Source organism: Hyperolius riggenbachi, chromosome 4, assembly GCF_040937935.1.
Source record: "Hyperolius riggenbachi isolate aHypRig1 chromosome 4, aHypRig1.pri, whole genome shotgun sequence".
Taxonomy (NCBI): domain Eukaryota; kingdom Metazoa; phylum Chordata; class Amphibia; order Anura; family Hyperoliidae; genus Hyperolius; species Hyperolius riggenbachi.
In genome coordinates, this window is record NC_090649.1 from 334,534,963 (window position 1) to 334,558,705 (window position 23,743).

General features: G+C 42.9%; 1 protein-coding gene across 2 annotated transcripts in view; it reads right to left on the bottom strand.

Moving 5' to 3' along the window:
- TULP4 (TUB like protein 4) overlaps positions 1 to 23,743 on the bottom strand; it is a 218,142-nt gene that overhangs the window by 169,206 nt on the left and 25,193 nt on the right. For both annotated transcript variants that reach the window (XM_068231856.1, XM_068231857.1), the window contains exon 2: positions 5,796 to 7,727. In XM_068231856.1, the coding sequence (XP_068087957.1) occupies positions 5,796 to 6,047 (252 nt within the window). In that variant the 5' untranslated portion in view covers positions 6,048 to 7,727. The remainder of the gene's footprint in view (positions 1 to 5,795; positions 7,728 to 23,743) is intronic.

Consider the following 23,743-nt stretch of genomic DNA (forward strand, 5'->3'; position numbering starts at 1 on the left):
TTAACAGCGAGGAGAACGCCAGCGCATACCACTAAGGCTGCATCCGAAATGACCACCAGCTCAGTGTGCAGCACCTAAATAGATTTTCTGCACACTTTGCATTCAATTCAGATGCAAATCATATGCAAATCTGCTACTACTACTTATGCAAACAGGAAACTCAGGAGGAGGGGCTGGGAGCAGCTAACCTGACAGTTACATAGTTACAAAGTCCTAGGATGCAGGGCATGCATTTTTCAGTCTGACAGAGGCGGTGTATGCCTGTGCGATTAACCATTCAATTGCAACATGTGTTTAGGGACGCGCAGCCTTTCCCCCCACCTTTTTTTTAACTTTGTAACTATGTAACTGTCAGGTTAGCTGCTCCCAGCCCCTCCTCCTGCGTTTCCTGTTTGCATAATAAGTAGTAGCAGATTTGCATATGATTTGCATCTGAATTGAATGCAAAGTGTGCAGAAAATCTATTTAGGTGCTGCACACTGAGCTGGTGGTCATTTCGGATGCAGCCTTAGTGGTATGCGCTGGCGTTCTCCTCGCTGTTCAACAAAATGTAAGTTACACATTTTTTTTTGCTTAGCTGCTCCCAAGGTTTTAAATTTAGGTTAGGTCACTTGCCCAGAGGTTTGCCTCACCGTGGCGCAAGTGTCTAGTATAATATACTTTGCATGCAAACCATATTGGAAGCTAAAGTTCCTCCTAGTTTAATAAATGTTAGCACTTGTCTAGGATGCAGGGCATGCATTTTTCAGTCTGACAGAGGCGGTGTATGCCTGTGCGATTAACCATTCAACTGCAACATGTGTTTAGGGATGCGCAGCCTTTCCCCCCACCTTTTTTTAGTTATAGTGTGTGTGTATGGGGTAGGTGACAGGTTATCTTGGGGTGACAAAAAAGGCCAGAAATGGCCCTGCATAGCATGATCCAAAACAAGCATTCCGGCATCTCATATAAGGAGAAGGATAAAGAATGGACAAGTATCATTGGCTGTATATGATCAGCCTTTATGTTGACACTTTGTAACAATCAGATCACCGAAGGAACTGCTATGCTGGGTACACACAATGCAATTTCCCGCCCAATCAACAGGTGATCGGATAGGAAGTTGCATCGTGTGTACATGTCCAAAGTGCACCCGATCGATAAAGCAATTGATTTTCCAATTATAAGTGCGCAAAATCCATCACTTTATCGATTGGGAGCCGTGTCGGAAATAATCACCCGATTACTGCCTGTTGGGCGGTAAATTGCAGTGTGTACCCAGGACTGGACGCTGAAAATAATTATATCCTGACTGACCTGTTGAGACAACTGTAAGGTGGAATTAATAATTCTGCAGAACTATAGCAATGGAAACCTAGCCTAACACTTGACTGACTAATTCCCACCACATGGAGCAATATTACTCCTCCAGGCCATGCACTGACAAGGTACAAAAAACATATTTCAGAAATGTCTGTATGTATGCATGTTGGCTTAATACGGCTCTGTAAAGTTATTATCCCATATAGGTACACTGTGCACTCCAGCAGTTCTGGATGTGTCTGGCTTTCAGGGACACAAAGGGATGATTTGCATATTCAGCGATGATACATCATGGGAGATCTTTCTTGTTCACATAAAAGCTGAATAATTGTAAATACTTTCTGTTTTAAGAAGGCAAATTCATATTCAGCATGTCTTTGATTTGAAAATAGTAAAACTATTTCATTTGTAATGCAACTTCAAAACTGTTCAAATCCAGTGAAAACAACTGTGTTACTTGGCAAGATGAATACAGCATGCAGAATACATTTAAACTCTTCCCTGTTCTAAATAAAATTTTGCATATTAGGTACATCAAAGAGATATAACAAAGTATCTGCATAAACCTAATTCACAGAAACAGATCTGCAGGCACCCCTTTCTGGCAACTGATAAATCTGCTCAATTTTCTGACAGGTCAAAAACCATAACATATTGCAGCCTCCTGCAGATTCTAGCTAGGGTATGTGTAAAAAAAAAAAAGTCCCACAAGCAAATTAGCATGGTAAATATTCTGAATGTTATTTTCATACATGAAACTGAAATAATGCCCAGTACTTTCCTAGTTAGAGTAACCTGTTGTAAGGCGTCCATCATGAAGAGACTCAAGTGAAAAAGCTGCCAAACTGTTCTCAATATCCTGCTGATATGTACAAATCTCAACTGTAAACTTGGAAATTCTTGTTAGATTACAAACACAAGAACATTCTTTGAAAAATGATGTAAATTGTGCAGACTGCCTTTGCTGCACAAATTTATAAATAGGTCCAAATTGTACTTTGGCTAGATACGGTAGTTCAACACTACAACGTGTCCGGTCACAGCAGATCCAATGTACAGTCCACTGTATGCATCCATATATGTTTTTGCATCCGTTAAGTATATAGTGTAGCACACTTTCTGACAATGGACAGCAAGGGGACCCAATTTAGAAGAGGTCTAGGGGTAATTTTTGCTATTTTTGTCATGTCCATTTTCCATGCAGTATCCAGAAAAGTCGTACAAGATGGGACATTCCACTACCGCAACAAACAAGCTAAAAACGAGCATGCCTGTACAAATCCTATAGTATACCGTATTTTCCGGAACATAAGACGCACCTAGGTTTAGAGGACAAACACCAAGGTAAAAAAAATATACTAAACCTGGTGCGTCCATAGTGGAGGGGCATCTTGTGGATCTTCTCTTAATTATTATGTCCCCCTTGTGCCTCCTTTGTACCTCGCGTCATTCTCTGTTCCTCATGTGTCCCCCTTATGACCTCCTCTGTTCCCCTGTGTGTCCTACCATGTCCCCCTATGCCCTCCTCATGGCCTCTTCTATCCTCCTGTGTCTCCTCTGTTCCCCTGTGGTGTCCTCCCATGTCCCAGTGTACTCCTGTGTCCCCCTTATGACCTCCTAAGTAGCCCTGTGTGTCCTCTGTTCCCCTGTAGTGTCCTACCTTGTTCCCCAGTGCCCTTCTCATGTCCTATTCTATCCTCCTGTGTCTCCTCTGTTCCCCTGTGGTGACCTCCCATGTCCCAGTGTACTCCTATGTCCCCCATATGACATCTTCTGTCCCAGTGTCTCCTCTGTTCCCCTGTGGGGTCCCTCCTATGTCCCCTATATGTGCCCCCTCTTTCCTTCTTTGCCCTGGTGTCCTCCTGTCTCTGTCCCCCTGCAGAGTGTATAGACTACATTGAATGTTGTCATTCACTATTTTTTTTGTTTTTGTGCCATAGATGCTCTTCGAAGGGCAACTGTAAGGAGATGGATATGGAGGCTGCCAGCCCTGCTGATCTATTTGGCTGCAGTAGTGTCTGAATCACATCAGAAACAAGCATTCAGCTAATCTATTCCGATCTGACAATAATGTCAGAAAAACCTGATATGCTGCATGCTTGTTCAGGGTCAATGGCTGAAAGTATTAGGCTCGGTTCACACTTGCGTTAAGTGGCAAACGGATCTGTAAAAATGGATCTTATTATCGTCGATCTGATCAGTTTTTAATCCACTTGCCTTCAGCTACTTCCGGTTTGTTTCCCCATATCCGACCCTCATAAGCAAAGTGAATTTTGCTGGATAGAACTGTCCATTTCTTGAATAGTGTGAAGAAATGTTCCGTTTTGTCATTGTCCCCAATATAGTGTTTCAGCTTCCGTTAGTTTAGTGGCTTAGTGGTCTGAAAAATTGCTGCAGAAGGAAACATGTGGTCCATTCAGCAAATCGTGTAGAACGAATCCGTTCTAACGGACGGATGTGAACAGATCCATAGGTTAACATTGGATCCATTTGCACCCATTCTGTTCCCTTTCGATCCGCGAACAGACAGTTGTTTAATGCAAGTGTGATCCGGACCTTAGAGGCAGAGGATTAACAGGATAGCCAGGCAACTGGTATTGTTTAGGAGGAAATAAATATGGCAGCCTCCCTATCCCTTTCATTACAGTTGTCCTTAAACTTTCTGAAAATTTCCACTCCTAATAGCCATGGAGAAATACAATGAGAGGTGAAAACTTGTTATTAAAAGGACCACTATCGTGAAACACTTCGTTTTTAAGTACCCCCACAGTAGTTACCGCATACATACAGAAGAATCACTATGTATTTCTTTGTAATAGTTTGTGTGTGTGTGTGGGGGGGGTGTTTAATATCCATGTGAGCCCTGTATGCTGTCTCAGTGCAGACGCTGACGAACACTGCAAGTTATCTAAATAAACGAACAGTCCTTTTTTTTTCATTATCCTCCGTAACTGTGGCGATTGGACTTCTGTGAGGCTCCAAGCAGCAGAAAGCTGCCTTGGTTATTGCCTACAGGGGGGAAAGTGAGAGGGTCTTTTTAGATGTGTGTGGGAGCCACAGGAGAAACAGCTCAAGTGGTCCCAATGATTTATATGATGGAGGGTGAGGGGAAAAAAAAGCCTATTTGTTTATTTAGATAGCTTCCAGAGTCCAACCTCTAACTTCCAGCGTCTTAGCACTGAGGCCTAGTGCACACCAGAGCGGTTCGGCAGCGTTTTTCGATCCGCTTGCGGATGTGGAAACGCTTGGGTAATGTATTTCAATGGGCTGGTGCACACCAGAGCGGGAGGCGTTTTGCAGAAACGCATACTCCCGGGCTGCTGCAGATTTTGGATTGCGGCGGCGTTTCTGCCTCCAATGTAAAGTATAGGAAAACCGCAAACCGCTCTGAAAAACGGCAGTTCAGAGCGGTTTTGCAGGCGTTTTTGTTACAAAAGCTGTTCAGTAACAGCTTTACTGTAACAATATCTGAAATCTACTACACCAAAAACGCTACCCAAAACCGCAAAATGCTAGGTGAAACGCTACAGAAAAACCGTGTCAAAATCTGCTAGCATTTTGCGGATCTGCTAGCGGGTTTTGGTGTGCACCAGGCCTGAACCAGCATACAGGGCTCACATGGATGTTACAAAACCTCACTAATCATTAAAAAGAAATATACAGAGATTCTCCTGTACGTGGATTCTCCTGTACGTGGAAGTAACTACTATGGGGGTACTTAAAAACAAAGTGTTTCACAATAGTGGTCCTTTAATATGCTGCCCACCTTTAGCCTTCATTTTCAACAGAATAGTGTCCTCGTTTCTGTAGTTAAAAAATCAGATGTTGAGGTGTTTAGATGGGACACCTGGACATGGCAACCTGGCAGGAACAGGATGTGCCCATTCAATAGCAAAACCAGGAGAAAGAATCTGGGATATACACAGCTATTAAACAAGGTTCTAAAATACTGTTGAATGTCTGCCTTCTACATGCTCATGAAGGCTAATCATCTTAACATTTTTTCTATATAGCCCATTTTCTAGGTCACATTTATCAAAGTTGCCCGAGAGCCCTTTCACACGGTGTCTGGTACGTTGCTTTTGAATTATTTTAAATTGGGCCATTTTGACTTCCCTCATGTGTAGCACACATAACACAGAATTGCCTACAGCAGACGCTTTGTCATTAATTTATATAAATGGCTGCCGTGCTGCGCCACAGTATTTTTCCCCTTCAATGGAATTATCACTAGGCTTCCGAGTGCCAGATTCCCCGTCTCCCTTCCCCTAAAATCTCAAGGCAAGGCACCTGTCTGTCCTTGTCTTTCTTCTTTTTCCTTACAGTTGTAAAACAACTTTTTACCACAATTTGATTTCCGATCTCTGCTCAGTCTAAATTATACAGTCATGGGCCCAGATGGCAACTTGCTACACCATTATAGTTACATCATAACTTCATAACTTATTTTCACAGACAAAAAAACAACAAGTATGTAAAATAAAAATTCTAACCTCACTGTTATGCCCTCGTAGGTTGAAATTGGTCCTCTGAGGAGTGTTTCTGTCTCTTCGGCAATGACTCAAAGTAAATGTTACGCCCACAACTCCTCTTCCATTGCCTGTAGCCAGCCACCCTTCTTCATAATAGCGCCTCCGACACACTGGCTTTTCCTTTTCACTTTTTGGAACCCTGCCCTTCCAAGAAAGGCATAATATGTTTGAATCACTGCAAAGCACAGGCCCATGCTCCACGGATGCATGCATGCTTTCAAAATGTCTCAGATTAACACCCTCAAAGATTCAAAAATTGTAAATAAATAACGTAAAGTTCCCAAAGTTCGGTGCATTTAATAGAAAGTTCTTAAAATGTTAAGGATGACCTTGAATTAGTTGAAAGGTCCATGCTGACAAATATCCTTTTTAATGCATAGTAACAGATAATCATGTACAAAATGATGATGGCGATTTGGCTTAAAAAAAAAAAAATTTAACCAGCAGTCTGGATTCTTGACATGAAGGTTGTGTGGTTAGTTTCCCTTTGGACTGTCATGGTTTCATTTCACTACTCAGTTTATTTTTGCCAACAGGTACTATGCAAAGGTTTACATAGCCTAAAATTCCAGTTCCGGGATAACAACAGAGTTGCCTGATAGCATCACAGACATGTTCCCATAAAGGAGAAGATTGTAAAGATTTCAAGTATTTTAAGGCTTCATGTACATACACCAATGTCCTGCTCTACACATCTGCCTTAACATCTGATGATGTGTCACATTCTGGCAAGTTCTTACAGCCAACACATATTTGCATAAAAAAGCAGACGGGAAAGGCACATGCACTGTGCAAATATATTTCCAGGCCAAATTGTATTCGCCTACACCACTTTAAGAGATATCCAGTTGTGCAAAAATGTTAAAAAATAACCTGTTATGACCCTAAAGTATAGCTATTGCTAACCCCATTTTGGTTATATAGCCAACAGTTTTCTTTCAAGAAGTACGATTGGAAAAGTGGACAACCCATAGGTAATGGACTATTCCAGATCCAGATACCAGATCCAGAGGTGTAGAAGTTATAGCTCTCCCATTGTCTTTATGGATTACACAACATTTCTGCTAGCTAGAATGGTCCCTGTTCATTCTAAAATACCAGTCAGAAACTAACACATTCATTTTCCTTCTACCAGTAGTGTCTTACTGCTACAAACACCAGTGCAAAATCTTCTACAGTTAGATAGTTGTAAATACTTCAAAGATAAAAATTGAAAAAGGAGTTGGAAGGAGAAAAGAGTGTAAGAAACTATCTTTTGACTTGGTTATTTTATTTTGCTCACAGCCCTTTTATTGGCCCCACAAATTCATTGGATTGTTTGTACGGTTGACGCAAGATAGCAGGCACACCCCTTTCTTTTCAAAAACATGTAATTTGCCAAGTTATGGTTTAAGGGGTATTTAAACTAAGGAAGTGAGAAAAGAGGGAAAAACGTAAATTAATTTCACGACCCAGTTCACACAGTGCACAGTGAAGTCTATTTGTCAGCTGAAAATCCAGATTTGTCTATTCTTATTTCAACATGCTTCCTTCCACACCATCAGCACACATTAGATGCTGCTAATTTACTGGCCTCTGATGCTCTGTAGCAAGAGCATTTCCCGATCTTTGTTTTAGGTGTATTTTTTCTCCATTTTTCTTGGCTCTCTAAAAGCTTCTAAGCATATCTACATATCCTTCCAATCCAATGTCATCTTTGTGTTACTTAAGTTTGGGCAAAATGGTTTGCTTTTGGGCAATTGTTTCATGCAACAAGCAAAGAAGTAGTCTGGAGCAGTTGGAGATTTGCATAGCTGCCTGCAACAAAGGACAGTACAATGAAGCTGGTTTGGCAGTGTTGTGCTGAATTGATTCGGAGGTGGTTTGTCAGTCCAGGTGAAATCTTGTGGTTGCCTGCCAAAAAAAAAAAAAAAAAATTCAATACCAACATAGTATACAGTATATCACAATAAATGTATCGCAAAATCACAAGCTGCTCAAACTTGTATTGGTTGGGAGTAATCTTATTTGAAACACACCTTCTCTGAGGCATCACATTCAGCACTGGTTATAAGCATGCTCAGAAAATCACTGTCTTTGTAAGTTTGTATATATTGTATAATGCAAACAGTGGCGATGTTGGTTTCCAATAGGGAGATGAATTGCTGCCTCCTAGTAAGTCCCTGGCATCTTTATTGCAATGCACATTCTAGTTGCAAGAGTCCCATGGTACATCATGTATTTGCAAATATGTGGAAAGAATACCGGTTTATACATTACAGAGACAGATTTTTGCAGACCTGCTGGGGATGACCTGTTGTGTTTAGTATTATCCTAATTGACTTCCCTGGGCATCAACCTCAGCACTAGTCATCAGCATACTAAAAGAATCACCGCATTTGTGGTTTATGTAATCAAATCCATAATTAAATATGCCTTCCAATACCAAATCTTGACAGTTGAGGTGAGAAAGATATGGAAGCCACCATATTTATTTTCTTTTAAACAATACCAGTTGCCTGGCAGTCCTACTGATCCTGCGTCTCTATTACTTTTAGCCACAGACCCTGAACAAGCATGCAGCAGATCAGGTGCTCTGACTCAGCTGACTAAGGTTTTACTGGATTAGCCATATGCTTGTTCTAGGGTTTTGACTCAGATACTACTTATGCCAAAAGATCAACAGGGCTGCAAGGCAACTGGCATAGTTTACAAGGAAATAAATATGGCAGCCTCCATATACCTCTCACTTCAGGTTCCCTTTAAGACTGAGAAGACCTCAATCTGTCCTGCTTTTACATGAGACCGGTATTAATTAAACCAGAGGTGGACAAAGGAGTATGGAATTTAGGAGCCAGCCTGTCCAATCCAGAAGACAAAAGGAAACAAACAATTAGAAAAAAAAAAACATTCAATGTTAGGTTCCAGCTGTAAGGCCCAGTGCACACCAAAACCGCTAGCAGATCCACAAAACGCCAGCGGTTTTAGGAGCCGATTTCAGAGCGATTCTAGGTATGTTTGAAGAGGTTTTCTAAACCTACCTAGTGGTTGGGTGCATTTTTGTGTAGCAGATTACACATATTGTTACAGTAAAAGCTGTTACTGAACAGCTTATGTAACAAAACCGCCTGGCAACCCGTTCTGATCTAGCGTTTTTCAGAGCGGTTTGCGTTTTTCCTATACTTTACATTGAGGACGAAACGCTTCAGAAAACCGTATACGTGCAGCAGGAGGCACATTTGCGGTTTGGAAAAAAACCTCAAACCGCTGGTGTGCACCATCCCATTGAAATACATTAGCCAAGCGTATTTACAGGCGGATGCGGCCGGCGGATCACACCTAAAACCGCTCAGTGTGCACTGGGCTTAATTTTGTTTTAAACAACAAGTGACACCCATGCTAACCTAGAAATAAAAAACACATATATAAGTAGATAAATACTACTTCTACTTATATAACAGATGTATTTTTTTTATAAAGGAAAAGCAGAGAATGCTACGCTAGGCAGAGGCCATCTTGCCAAGCTTAATGCTGACATCATATCCTCCCTGACTCATCCCCCCCCCCCCTTTCTTTTGTTCATTGTGTATTTATTAGCTGCCCTCCTCCCAGAGTCTTTTTTTTTTTATTTACACATCGAATCACTGAGTCACCTCAGCCTTGCTTGTAAACAGTGATCAGCTGGGCAGGGAAATAAATGGAAGAGGAATATATTATAGATAAAAAGAACTCCCAGCATTCAAAAGAACTCCCAGCATTCAACTTTTTGTCACTGTTTGGCACTAGGGCCAGTGCTCCTAAAGTATGTGATAACTCCAAACCATAACAGCAGAAAAAGTTTTGAATGCAGGATTAGCATCTTTATCACTTAAAGAGAATCTGTATTGTTAAAATCGCACAAAAGTAAACATACCAGTGCGTAAGCGGACATCTATTACCCTCTGTCACAATTTCGCCGCTCCTCGCCGCATTAAAAGTGGTTAAAAACAGTTTTTAAAAGTTTGTTTATAAACAAACAAAATGGCCACCAAAACAGGAAGTAGGTTGATGTACAGTATGTCCACACATAGAAAATACATTCATACACAAGCAGGCTGTATACACCCTTCCTTTTGAATCTCAAGAGATCATTGTGTGTTTCTTTCCCCCTGCAGTTCTCATGCACTGAAGTTTCAGGCTGCTCGTTTTTCTCCTGCAAACAGCTTTGCCCTTGTCTGTAATTCTTCAGTATGTGAAAGCCCAGCCAGCTCAGAGGACGATTTATCCAGCTTGTAAAAGATAAGAGAGAAGAGAGAAGCTGCCCTAATCTAAATAAACACAGGCAGTGTGCATAGAGGGGCCTGGAAGGGGGAGTTCATAGCAGAACCACAACACTGAAGAACTTGGCAGCCTTCCAGACAAAGGCCGACAAGTCTGACAGGGGAAAGATACATTGATTTATTACAGAGACTGTGATAGTAGAACGTGCTGCAGTAAGCCAGAACACATTAGAATAGCTTTTGGAACTTGTAGGATGATAAAAAACAGGATGCAATTTTTGTTACGGAGTCTCTTTAATACACTCAGGCCAGTTGCTGTTGAAATTTGATTTTTATGGTGACAATACCGCTTTAAGGAGCCTTGGTTACCAGGTTCCTGGGATTTTTTTCAGTCCTGCACGATATTGATTATTGAACTGACAAGTGTTTCATCAGAATTAACATGGTATGTAAGCAGGAACCTGCATTCCAGCTCGCAGTCCACCAGATAACACAAATTTTGTACCAACAAATAAAACTTATTAACAGCTTTTTATGCATAGATATACTTGTGAGAGTAAAACCAGGGCTGTTGAGTCGAAGGCAATTTTTGGGTCCTGAAGTCATAAAGAAAATGCACAGACTGTGAATCCTAATAAATTTAAAGGACAACTGTAATGGGAGTTATGGAGGCTGCCATATTTATTTCCTTTTAAACAATACCAGTTTCCTGGTAGCTCTGCTGATCTATTTGGCTACAGTAGAGTCTGAATCACACCAGAAACAATAGTGTCAGAATCACCTGATGCCGCATGCTTGTTCAGGGTATATGGCTAAAAGTATTAGAGGCAGAGTATCAGCAGGACAGATAGGCAAATGGTATTGTTTAAAAGGAAATATGATGATATATGAAAGGCTCCATATCCCTCTAGTCTAAAATATGACAAAATGTTCTATTTCTCAGATAATCATCATACATAGCTTGTATGCACAGTAATAGCAGTGCTTAAACCGCAAGGATGAAATAATAAATCAATCAAAAAAAAGTTACTTGTGCTGCTGCTGCAACGTATGTGCTGTGCTGCTGCACCATATTTCTTTTAATCAGATATACGCTTCATATCATGCATACTCAGGAATCTTTTATATATAATAAATAACATCTCTGCTGTAGAATAAAGCCAGAGTAGTACAGTCGTTGTGCCACTAGTAGGGATGGTCTATGTGAAATGCAAATAATTCTGTGTTGATGCAGGTTCATGCTAAAACTACGGTATATGCATTTTTATGCAGCTTGAAAATGGACCAATCAAATTTCCCCTTTGCAGTCGACTGGTCAATTTTTAGGGTGGATATATTTTTTATAGAAAATGTGTATAATTCTGCATCTACTTATTTGCATCTCATTCACCTTCTCTCGTCACTACTGCAACATCCAGCTGAGCGATTATGCAAACTGACACTTATATATCATTGTAATATGTATTTTAGTTCATTACAAAATACTTTTTTTTACTGAGCTGTAATTTATTTAAACCAGTAATTTATTTAAACAAGTACCTTAAAGGGGAACTTCAGCCTAAACAAACATACTGTCATTAAAGAGAAACTCCAACCTAGAATTGAACTTTATCCCAATCAGTAGCTGATACCCCCTTTTACATGAGAAATCTAATGATTTTTACAAACAGACCATCAGGGGGCGCTGTATGACTGATTTTGTGCTGAAACCCCTCCCACAAGAAGCTCTGAGTACCGCGGTACTCTGGGCAAACTGCCACAATGTAACAATGTTCACAGACAGGAATTAGCTGTTTACAGCCCTCTCTAGGAGCAGCTACATAACCTGCCCACAGTAAAAATGTCACCATGTAATACATGTCAGAATGTGAATCTGGGAGAGGAAAGATTTTACAATGAGCAAACACTGACTAAATCATTTATACATAAATATGGTAAAAAATGAAGCACTTTTTTTTACTACATTATTTTCACTGGAGTTCCTCTTTAAGTTACATTAGTTATGTTAATTAGAATAGATAGGTAATATAATTTTTTACCCACCCTGTTTTAAAAGAACAGGCAAATGTTTGTGATTCATGGGGGCTGCCATCTTTTTGGTTGTAAAGAGGTGACAAGGAGCAGGAGACACAGTTCCAACTGTCCTGTGTCCTGATAACCCCTCCCAGCTGCACACGCTAGGCTTCAAATGTCAAATTCAAAATGTAAAAAAAAAAAATTGCACCAAAACAGCAGAACGAGAGCAACAACATCAGAAATCCCATCATGCTTTGCACAGCATCAGGGGAAAAAAGCCCGGGCAGTTTTCTTCTGTGCAGCTAAAAATGAGGCTTGGATAAGAGAAACAAAGTTCTGATGCTGTGAAACTGTTAAAGAAACACTAGGCCTTTTCAGTGCTGCTGAGTCGATTTTTAGTCCGGAGGTTCACTTTAACACATGAAACCATTGTCAGCTCCTGTACCATTGTACAATTTTCAAAATCCCTCTGCTTATGAAACCAATTAAGTGGATATGTTATTAAATTGGGGTTGGTGACTACACATTAAGTTATACAGTAGTACTGTACTCTTCATATGCACTCCCTGCATAGCTGTTGTGAATCCATATAGAAGGTTGTGCACATAGCATGCAGAGGTGTTTTCTAATAATCCTCTCACTCTTAAAGTGGACCCAAATTAAAAATACAAGATTTCAGAAATAAAATCTATTTTCTAAATTATAATAATAAATAGCAGCCTTTTTTCAGCTGCATGATGACAAATATAAAATATTTTACATTTATTGGAGGAACTCCTCCCTTCCTTTCAAATTGCCGGGATTTTTCCGGCAAACTGGTGGAGTAGGTGGTGTTCGGCAATGGAGGAATTGCTAATGGCTGCCCCCAGTATAACCCTAGCTATGAAAAGAGAAGGGTGAAAAGCATGCACTGAAATGCTCATAGGTTTGAAGGAGTGTTTATTTATCTTTGTATGTGTCAGAGTGGTGCAACTAAATATTTTGAATTAAAAAAATGTTTGGTTTGGGTCCGCTTTAAGGCTCATACACACATCAGACTATAGTCTTTGGAAAATGAAAGATCACAGACCAATCTTACCACCCTTCATGTAGTATGAGAGCCATACTCTACACAGTCTTTTCTATGGAGCTTAACTCCACATCAGAAAAAAATCTTTGCAAGATGCTGCACACACAGATGCTGTACAGACACAAAAGATCAGTATCTGCAAAAGATCTGTTCATGCCAAAAATCCATTCCTGCAAATTGCAATGATAGTCTATGAGATCTGCAGATCATCATACATACATGATTTAACTGACATTCATCTGCAGATCAAGCAGTCATCTGCAGATCTGAAAATCCATCCTGGTGGATCTGATCTGCAGATGAATGTCAGTTAAATCATGTGTGTATGATGATCTGCAGATCTCATAGACTATCATTGCAATTTGCAGGAATGGATTTTTGGCAGGAACAGATCTTTTGCAGATACTGATCTTTTGTGTCTGTACAGCATCTGTGTGTGAAGCATCTTGCAAAGATTTTTTTCTGATGTGGAGTTCAGCTCCATAGAAAAGACTGTGTAGAGTATGGCTCTCATACTACATGAAGGGTGGTAAGATTGGTCTGTGATCTTTCATTTTCAAAAGACTATGGTCTGATGTGTGTATGTGGCCTTACATGTACCCACAGATATCCTGGTCAATGTTCTTTGTTCCCATCTGCACACACTCTATATGAAACCCTATCAAGGGCTAGCTTTGGCAGTGGTTAATTGCCTTTTATGTTACATACTTTCAATCAACAAGCTATAAGTAAATTAGAGGAGTCAGAGTTGAGGAGTCGGTAGTATCATAAACTGAAAAGTCAGAAGATTTTTGTATCAATTCCATAGCTCTGAGTAAAACAGAGATTTTCCCTGCACATTCAGTTGACCTCATATTCAGTGGTCTTGCAAGTTTCCAGTCAACCCGAAGTGAGAGTGATATGGAGGCTGCCATATTTGTTTTCTTTTAATCAATACCAATTGCCTGGCAACCCTGCTGATCTATTTGGCTGCAGTAGTGTCTGAATAACACCAGAAACAAGCATACAGCTAATCTTGTCAGAAACACCTGATCTGCTGCATGCTTGTTCAGGGTCTATGGCTGAAAATATTAGAGGCAGAGGATCAGCAGTACAGTCAGGCAACTGGCATTGCTTAAAAGGAAATAAATATGGCACCCTTTATATTATTCTCACCCCTGGTTCACTTTAAGTTTCTAGTGTTGGATGGTTCTGATTGTCTGGTGGCTTTATAAAAGGGTCTATGGCTGAAAGTATTAGAGGCAACGGTTGAACATGACAGCCAAGCAATGTGCATAGTTTAAAAGGAAATAATTATATGTCAGTGCTGACTCTTACTTCGGGTTCCCTTTAAGAGAAAAATTCAGCACACTGCACATCCATAGACATGGAGCGTGAAAACTCATGGGGAAGCTGAACGATCTATGATGATAATGGTTTAGCAGGGACTGTACTTCATCATCAAATTATGCATTTTTTTTCCTAAAATTACTTTAAAGTGATCCAGAGCCGAATCATGGGTTCAAAATAAAATAGTGCCCTGAAGAGAGGGAAATCTTAGGCTCCTATTGAGGCTTCCCTTGGTGGTGCATTGTCCCCTGTCACGGAGTGCAGCCCCCACCACATCGGGGCTGCACAGCTCCTCTTTCTGCAGCATGGGTGCACAGCAGCACGCGGCTCCAGCTTACTGCACATGGGCGGGACTGCGCAGACCCGATACGATTAGCAATAATGCCTTGTCACTAATATTCTGTGGGGCCACGCTCAGTGATGGGGGACATCAGAGCATTTGAAAAGCCTCAAGAGGATCCTGGGGTTTCCCTCCCTTTAGATAAGTATCTCATCTCAAGTATCTCATCTTACTTCAACCTCCTTAGCGGTAAGCCCGACCCTGTGTCGGGCATATCGCTTCCTGGCCCCAAGAGTCCCCCATGCAGAAAAAAATTTGATCCCATGCCTGAAAACACTGTAGCTAGCACTAGGCTAGCTAGTACAAGTGCCCGGCACCCCCCAATCCCCGCCGCTCCCCCATTTATAAATTACCCCCCCCAACTCCAGCGATCGCACAGCCTCCCCGCACAGCTTCGGTGTCTCTATGGAGAGGATCCGGTTTGCGCATGACGTCATGTGCGATCCTCCCCATTGTGAAGAACAGAGCTGTGCGGGGAGGCTGCGCGATCGCTGGATAAAGTATAAATGGGGGAGCGGCGGGGATTGGGGGGTGCCAGGCACTTGTACTAGCTAGTCTAGTGCTAGCTCAGGAGGTTAAAGAGTACTTCCAGTGAAAAAGACGGCCTGTCATGTAAAGCTCTGTCTTATTGCTTATAGTATTGACAGGTCTCAGGATTAAAGAGACTCTAACTTCAAAAAGGTCCCTGGAGGGTACTTACCTCGGGAGGGGAAGCCTCTGAATCCCATCAAGGCTTCCCTCATCGTCCTCCATCTTACGGTGGCAGAGCTGGGCCCCTGAAACCGCAGCCAACAAGGAAAGTTGGCTGTGGCACAGTAGTACCTGCAGTATTTACCTTCCCTGGCTCCAGTGCAGATGCAGTAGTGTCTCTCCGCTCGGGGTCAAGCGGGAATAGCCGTTCCCAATCGGGAAACAATTAGGATTTTCGCCTAACCCCAAGTGGAGAGTCGCTACTGCGCCTGCAATGGAGCCGGGGAAGGTAAATATTTACATGACTGCCATTTGGGGACCGCTAGCTCTGCCACCATGGGATGAAGGAGGACGGGGGAAGCCTCGATAGGATCCAGAGGCTTCCCTCACCCAAGGCACGTACCCCCCAGGGGACGCTTTTAAAGTTACAGGTCCTCTTTAATTACTCACCCGCTGGTGCAAAATTAATTAGGTGAGGCTCTGCCCCCTCCACTGGCAAGACAGTCACGGCCATTGTTTTCCCCGAAGTCTTTCAAAACTCTGGCCATACCCACCTGTGTTGCCATGACCCATCCCAAGCTTGAGAGCCACCAATAGGCGCAGCTGCAAAACTGGGGGTGGGCCATGACAACAAAGGTAGGGGTGGCCAGTGCTGCAAAAGACTTTTGAAAAAAATGCCACGGTGGCTTTGCAAAGGAGAGGGCGGAATTTATGACATTAATGAATTACAGGCAAGCAGGTGAGTTATTAACCCTGAGATCCACTGATCCTGTCTGAATTAAAGGGAGTCTGAAGCAAAGTTACAAAAAAACCAAATACTCACCTAAGGAGAGGGAAGGCTCTGGGTCCTATAGAACCTTCCCATTCTTCCTACAGCTCCCACATTCAAGCGCTGGATCTCGTTGGGTCAGTGTGAAGGATTGCGGAAAAGCCACTGCGTGCTCTGACGGCGCGGCGGCTAGTTCCGCGTTCAGCCCGGCGGTTTCTGCGCGGCGACATGTGTCTGATGTGGTTCAGCCTTCCTGTGCACATAGGCTGAGGAATACGCTCGCGCGCCCCGAGAGGCAAAAGCTTTATGGGAAGCAGAAAGGGGTCAGCTGATTCCAAAACGAACGGCGGTTGGCTGAAGGGGACTGGGCGGCGCTGATCTGCGCTGCACTATATAGCTGCTTGTCCTTCAGTCTCACGTTGTCGGCCGTTGCAAATGCTTATGTGTTGGCACACAGACCACAGTCAGATCCTACAGTGTGTTAAGAGCCAGGTGGACCTGGGGATTCACACTGAGCTAGATTACTCTTGTGGCTTTACTGTTATGCTTTAGACCAGTTCCAGGGTGTTGTGACTACGGACCTCACACCCAAGACTAGGATACTGTGTCAGTTCTATGTTATGCTTTAGACCAGTTCCAGGGTGTTGTGACTACGGACCTCACACCCAAGACTAGGATACTGTGTCAGTTCTATGTTATGCTTTAGACCAGTTCCAGGGTGTTGTGACTACGGACCTCACACCCAAGACTAGGATACTGTGTCAGTTCTATGTTATGTTCTAGACCAGTTCCAGGGTGTTGTGACTACGGACCTCACACCCAAGACTAGGATACTGTGTCAGTTCTATGTTATGCTTTAGACCAGTTCCAGGGTGTTGTGACTACGGACCTCACACCCAAGACTAGGATACTGTGTCAGTTCTATGTTATGCTTTAGACCAGTTCCAGGGTGTTGTGACTACGGACCTCACACCCAAGACTAGGATACTGTGTCAGTTCTATGTTATACCTTAGCCCGGTTCCAGGGCATAGAGAATAGGCCCTCACACCTAGTTAGGGCAAGTCTGTTCATATTAGCAGCAGGGCTTCCTGCAACCCAGCCTGGGTCCCTCTTCTAGGGAGTCCTCAGGCTACAGGAATATTCCCCACAGTCAGGGGAGTATTCCTCAAGTCACTCAGGCCACCGGGGTCCCTGGTGGTCTATGCTCAGAGTTGTACTGTTACACCAAACACTCACATTATACTGGTGTCCAGAGTTTAGACATACCCGGATTGTTGGTGTGACTGCAGATCATCCATAATCTGGTGTATATCTGCATTGCGGGTGATTCTGCAGATCACCAGTAATCAGATTCTCTCTGCGTGTTGACACCCATCGTTACAGTCAGAGACTGCTCACTTCCGCCGCTGCTGGAGGCTTCGGCAATCTTTGGCCATGAATGCCCCCGAAGGCATGCCGCTCCATACTGCGTCAGAGACGGCTATCGGGGGATGCAGGGCTGGAATACAGAGACTGTGGGAGGAACGGGAAGGCTCTATAGGACCCAGAGCCTTCCCTCTCATTAGGTGAATATCTGTTTTTTGTTTGCTTGTTTTTTACTTCGCTTCAGACTCCCTTGAAGCCAGAGCCTTACTGTCTTTTTTACTGGAAGTCCTCTTTAGTGCATTGTGAATGTTAAGGCTGCAGTTATACCTGTTGCTTGTGCACCTTTCCCTGATACATGTTCTCCTTCCATTCAACTTTCCATTAATGTGCTAGGATAGAACTGTGAAAAAGCCAGCTTCTTTAGCAAGGGCCTTTTGTAGCTTACCCTCCTGGTGAACAGTGTCAATGACTGTCTTATGGACAATGGTCATGATCTTTTGGACTACTGAACCAGGCAGAGACTATTGAAAGGCTCGGGACTCCTTTGCAGGTGTTTTGAGTTAATCAGTTATTTGGAATGAGACTCCATAAGTATAAAATATTAAACTTTTTCACAATGTTCTAATTTTCTGAGATACTGAATTTGAGGTTTTCCTTTCCTGTAGGCCATAATCCACAAAATAAAAAGACATACCAACATATATGTCCATGGCCCATATGCAATTTATTTTCTCCTGAGTTACCTACTTGGAGATATTTTTCATATTCTCTTTAAAATAAGTCTTAAGCATTTCACAATTGAGGAAAAAAAAAAAACACCCAAAAGCTGGTGAAAAAATACTATCAAAACTATTTTGAGTATTTTCTTGCTTACTGGTGGTTTAAATGGCCTTTTATGACAAGGTTTGAAAATATCACCTAAAAGAAAAATTAACTGCATATGGGTCCATGTCTGCAGAGATTTGAAAGGATGTGAAGAAAGCTTCCCAATCCTGACAAGGTACTTGAAGATCTAAAGACCCCTTAGATGGGTGTTCTGACTTTTTTTATTTTCACGATTTCATTTGAGAATTTTGTTACTTTGTACAGTGCCGTACTTTTTCAAAGAAGATGTGGTAATCTTCAATTAGAAGCATAACTAAAATAACGATTTTCGCGTCACTGTATTAATGGGTGGCTTCAAATCGGGAAACATGAGACTAACACAAGAAACAAAGTTTATACATTGGTTCAAAACTGTAGAAGATGGTTTAAACAAGGACTCTAACTTCTTGTGCTGGTACGATGGGTTTTAAATGCCACAATTCTTTTAATTTTAATTTTTTTATCTTTTCATTCATTTTTGTGTTATATGCTGTGTAAGATGGAATTCACTGTCACTATTCATTTTATTTGCTTTCAGGTGCTGGCTTTAAATGCCACAATTCTCTTAAAGGGGTACTGAAGAGAGCGGTATATGGAGGCTGTCATGTTTATTTCCTTTTAATCAATACCAGTTGCCTGGCAGCCCTGATGATCCTCTGCCATAGCCCCTGAACAAGCATGCAGCAGATCAGGTGTTTCAGACTTTAAAGTCAGATCTGACGAGACTAGCTGCATGCTGGTTTCTGGTGTGATTCAGATACTACTGCAGAGAAATAGACCAGCAGGGCTGCCAGGCAACTGGTATTGATTAAAAGGAAATAAATATGGCAGCCTCCGTATAACTCTTACTTCAGTTCCCCTTTAAGCTTAGAATTAATGGTGCATGTAACCAGGCCAGTTACCATTTGAACTCAGAATTTATGATGTCTCCCCATCACCAGAGTCTGCTTCATGTCATGTTGAGGATTCTATTGATCTTATCAATTTAGATAGGATGCCTGGGAAAGCCTCCTCAGTAAAGCTGGCCATACACTGGCCCGATTTGCGGCCGTTTCGACAGCAGATTCAAACACTGGGATCGAATCTGCTGCCAATCGTTCGCGCTAAACGCACCCGCCGATCCGATTTCCTCCCGAAATCCGATCGGTCCGTCGATCGCCCGCGGGTAGGGAGCGCGTCGCTAGCGGCGGCCGATCCGATCAGGTATACATTACCTGACGCTGGCTCCCGGGCATCTTCTCCGCGCTGCACGGCTCTGTTCCTGCTTCCATCCCAGCGTGCATTAACTTCCTGTGTCACTGCAGTGAACAGGAAGTTCAAATAGAGGGCGCTGGGATGCGGTGCGCAGCGCGGAGAAGAGGACCCAGAGCCAGCTTTAGGTAATGTATACCAGGGGGGGGGGGGGGGGGACAGGCGGCAGGAGCGCAGCTCAACAGATTGTGATCGGTTTCAGGCTGAAGCCGATTCACAATGTGTTTGCAGTAAAGGCAGCCATACGATCCCTCTCTGATCAGATTCGATCAGATAGGGATCTGTCAGCTGGTCGATCTAATGGCAAATCGACCAGTGTATGGCTACCTTAACAGTTAAAGGGATACTGTAGGGGGGTTGGGGGAAAATGAGCTGAACTTACCCGGGGCTTCTAATGTCCCCCGCAGACATCCTGTGTTGGTGCAGCCACTCACCGATGCCCCGGCCCCGCTTCCAGTTCACTTCTGGAATTTCTGACTTTAAAGTCAGAAAACCACTACGCCTGCACGCCCGTGTCCTCGCTCCCGCTGATGTCACCAGGAGTGTACTGCGCAGACACAGACCATACTGGGCCTGCGCTGTGCACTCTTGATGACATCAGCGGGATCGAGGACACGGCAACGCAGGCGCAGTGGTTTTCAGACTTTAAAGTCTGAAATTCCAGAAGTGAACCGGACGTGGGGCCGGCGCATCGGTGAGTGGCTGCGCGGGCACAGGATGTCTGCGGGGGACTGTTAGAAGCCCCGGGTAAGTTCAACTCATTTTCCCCTGACCCCCCTACAGTATCCCTTTAAGGCATCTAATTACATTTATGTTTGCTAAAGAATGTTTCTCCTCTGTATGTCAGTGTATATAAGCTGTGTTTTTCAGTTTTGGTCAGGAACCAGTCCGACGAAGGCTTTTTATAAGTCGAAAGCTCACTGTTTATCCATCTCTAAGTTAGCCAATAAATGGTATCATCCTTATTCAAAACTTCTTGCTTTAAAATAACTTGGAAAAGGCCATTTACAGCAATTTATAAGATCTGTGAGGTCTATAAAAGTGCATGATGACATCAGCTAAATAGTCAGCAAACCACAAGACGTATATGATATAAAAAGTCCATGGAAAAAATATTGCGCAAATGTATGTAAACTAAATCAAATCAAATCAAAGATAGCTTTATTGGAACAACCAAGCTTCAATACAGGCATTGCCAAAGCGGCGGGAACGGAGGGACAAGGGATGGAGTGGGGTAGGGGTGCAATGGGTAAGCAGTTCATAGACTGTTTTGGGGGGAGGGGGGGTTACGGTTCATTTATGCTCCTCTCAGTCTCTGGCATGCTGTGACAGTGTTCAGCGATTGTCACTGTGGATTTCCCTTCTCATAGTAGAAGCCTGTAGCCTGAAACAATTGACCTGCTGGACCCTGTAGAAGTCCGTAGACAGAAGAATTGACAGAATTTGTTGTCCAAGAACCTCACCAACTGAATTTCTGTAATGCTATTATGTACACTTTTCATCCTGCTAAGACATTATGTACACTATTCATTCTGCTCACATATAAAACACTGAAGAAGAAATAGTGTGAGAAAGGGAAAAAAATGGATAGAGCAATCAAGATCGGTTGAATTTCAAAAGCTTTTCTGGAATTATTGATAGCTACAGTAGTTTATGAAATGGCTAAGTGCTAAAAAAAAAAACGAACAGGAAAGATATGTTCTCTTAATTTTAAAATCATAATGCATCATCTGTATCAAAATAATATTTTAAAACAATAGCACGAGATACAGAATTCCATCTAATCCAAGAAATTATCTTTTGGATTAACAGGATGTGGAAAAGATTAAAACATTTCCTTGCCAAGGTCTTGAAAAAAAAATCGATGAGCAGGTAATTCATGAAATAACCATGTGTATTTCAACAACTTTTCTCTTTAGAGGTTTGGAAATCACTCTGTAGTGGTTTTAAAATTGCAGTTCTAGTAGATGCAGTGCTGCATGTTATGCTTTCCTTTCTTCTCCCTGTGAATGCACACCAGAGCAATTGCGACCTCAGTCAAAATTTATCTACGGTTTTTAAACTATTGATATCTGCAGCCAGTCTCCCAGCAACTGTATGATTGTATCATTCTGGTGGTGGTTTACACAAATAGATTCCTGAGCTGCCCCACCCAGTATGGAGCACTCAACCTACTAGAATTCATTGCACGTGTCAAACATTATGCGAGACTCCTGAGACAAAGGAGAAGATGTGCTTCTGTCACAATAATGCTCGTTACACACAAATGCTTGTTTGAAAAACACTTAGCAAAGATCTGCTAAATGATTTGAAGGTATGAGCTATTAATACCCAAACCTTCAATTATTTTTTACATTTTGCACTAATCAATGTTTATTTCCTCCCTAGTAGTATATAATTTCTGTAAATCTACCGGTAAATTTAAGAGGCTGGTTTAGAGATACATTTTCATGTTTCCAGTTTTAATTTCAACTGTTTAATAAGGTTCATAAAACAGGATGGCCAGCCTCTCACTATAGTCTCCATTCATGTCCGTTCTGAGGGCATGCAACAATATCTCAGGTCGCTGCTAAAAAGTACACTACATAGGTTAGGACAACTGAAGTGGAGAGGGATACGGAGGTTGCCATATTTATTTCCACTTAAACAATGCCAGTGGCCTGTCAGCCCTGCAGATCTATTTGGCTGCAGAAGTGTCTGAATAACTCCAGAAACAAGCATTCGCCTAATATTGTCAGATCTGACAAAAATGTCAGAAACACCTGATCTGCGCATGCTTGTTCAGGAAAAAAGTGCAACATAAATGTTGTGTCATGTCTCTACTACATTTTCGTTGAAGCTATATTACTTGAGGGAGTCAAGGAGGTAGACCACAATGAAATGTGTTGGTCAGACCCATTAAAGTGGACCTGAATTCTTGCACAGGACAAGGAAAACATAACAGAAATGCACCCTGTATGTATTTAAAGTGAACCTAAAGCCTACCCAAAAAAATGAGATTAACTCACCTGGGGCTTCCCTCAGCCCCCTGCAGCCGATCGGTGCCCTCGCAGCTCCGGTCCGATGCTTCTGGACCCGCCGGTGACGACTTCTGGTTTCGCCGTCACCGGCCGACAGGCATGGGAACGCGAGTGATAGTTCGCGTTCCCAGCCTGTATATCGCCCCCTATGCTGCTATTGCGGCCAGGAGGTCGCAATAGCAGCATAGGGGGCGATATACAGGCTGGGAACGCGAACTATCACTCGCGTTCCCATGCCTGTCGGCCGGTGACGGCGAAACCAGAAGTCGTCACCGGCGGGTCCAGAAGCATCGGACCGGAGCTGCGAGGGCACCGATCGGCTGCAGGGGGCTGAAGGAAGCCCCAGGTGAGTTAATCTCATTTTTTTTGGTAGGCTTAGGTTCACTTTAAAGAAAACCTGTAGTGAGAAAAACCTCCCCTGGTGTGGGGGAAGCCTCCAGATCCTATTGAGGCTTCCCCCGTCCTCTTCGGTCCCACGGCAGTGGAGATAAAGCTCCCCGAACAGTGGGGATGTAAATATTTACCTTCCCGGCTCCAGCGCGGGCGCAGTGTCGGCTCTCTGCTTGGATATAAGCGGAAATAGCCGATCGCTGTAGGGCCGCTCTACTGCGCAGGCGCAAGTCTCCTGCGCCTGTGCAGTAGAGCGGACCCAACGGAGATCGGCTATTTTCGCCTATCTCTGTGTGGAAAGCCTCAACAGCGCCTCTGCTGTAGCCAGGAAAGGTAAATAAATCCACGCTCATCAGGCTTGTCGAGGGAGGATTCCGGTACACTTCGGGGGAGCCATTGTCGGACTGCCTGCAGCTACAGGGGAGAGGCGAGTACAGCCCAGGGGAACATTTTTTTGTTACAGGTTCTATTTAAAGAGGTTAGCCTGTGTAATTCCCCCTCATTTGTGTCTAATCACTAGATGTAATTTGATCTCCCCCCTGTCGCATGACTGCCTATGGCAGATAA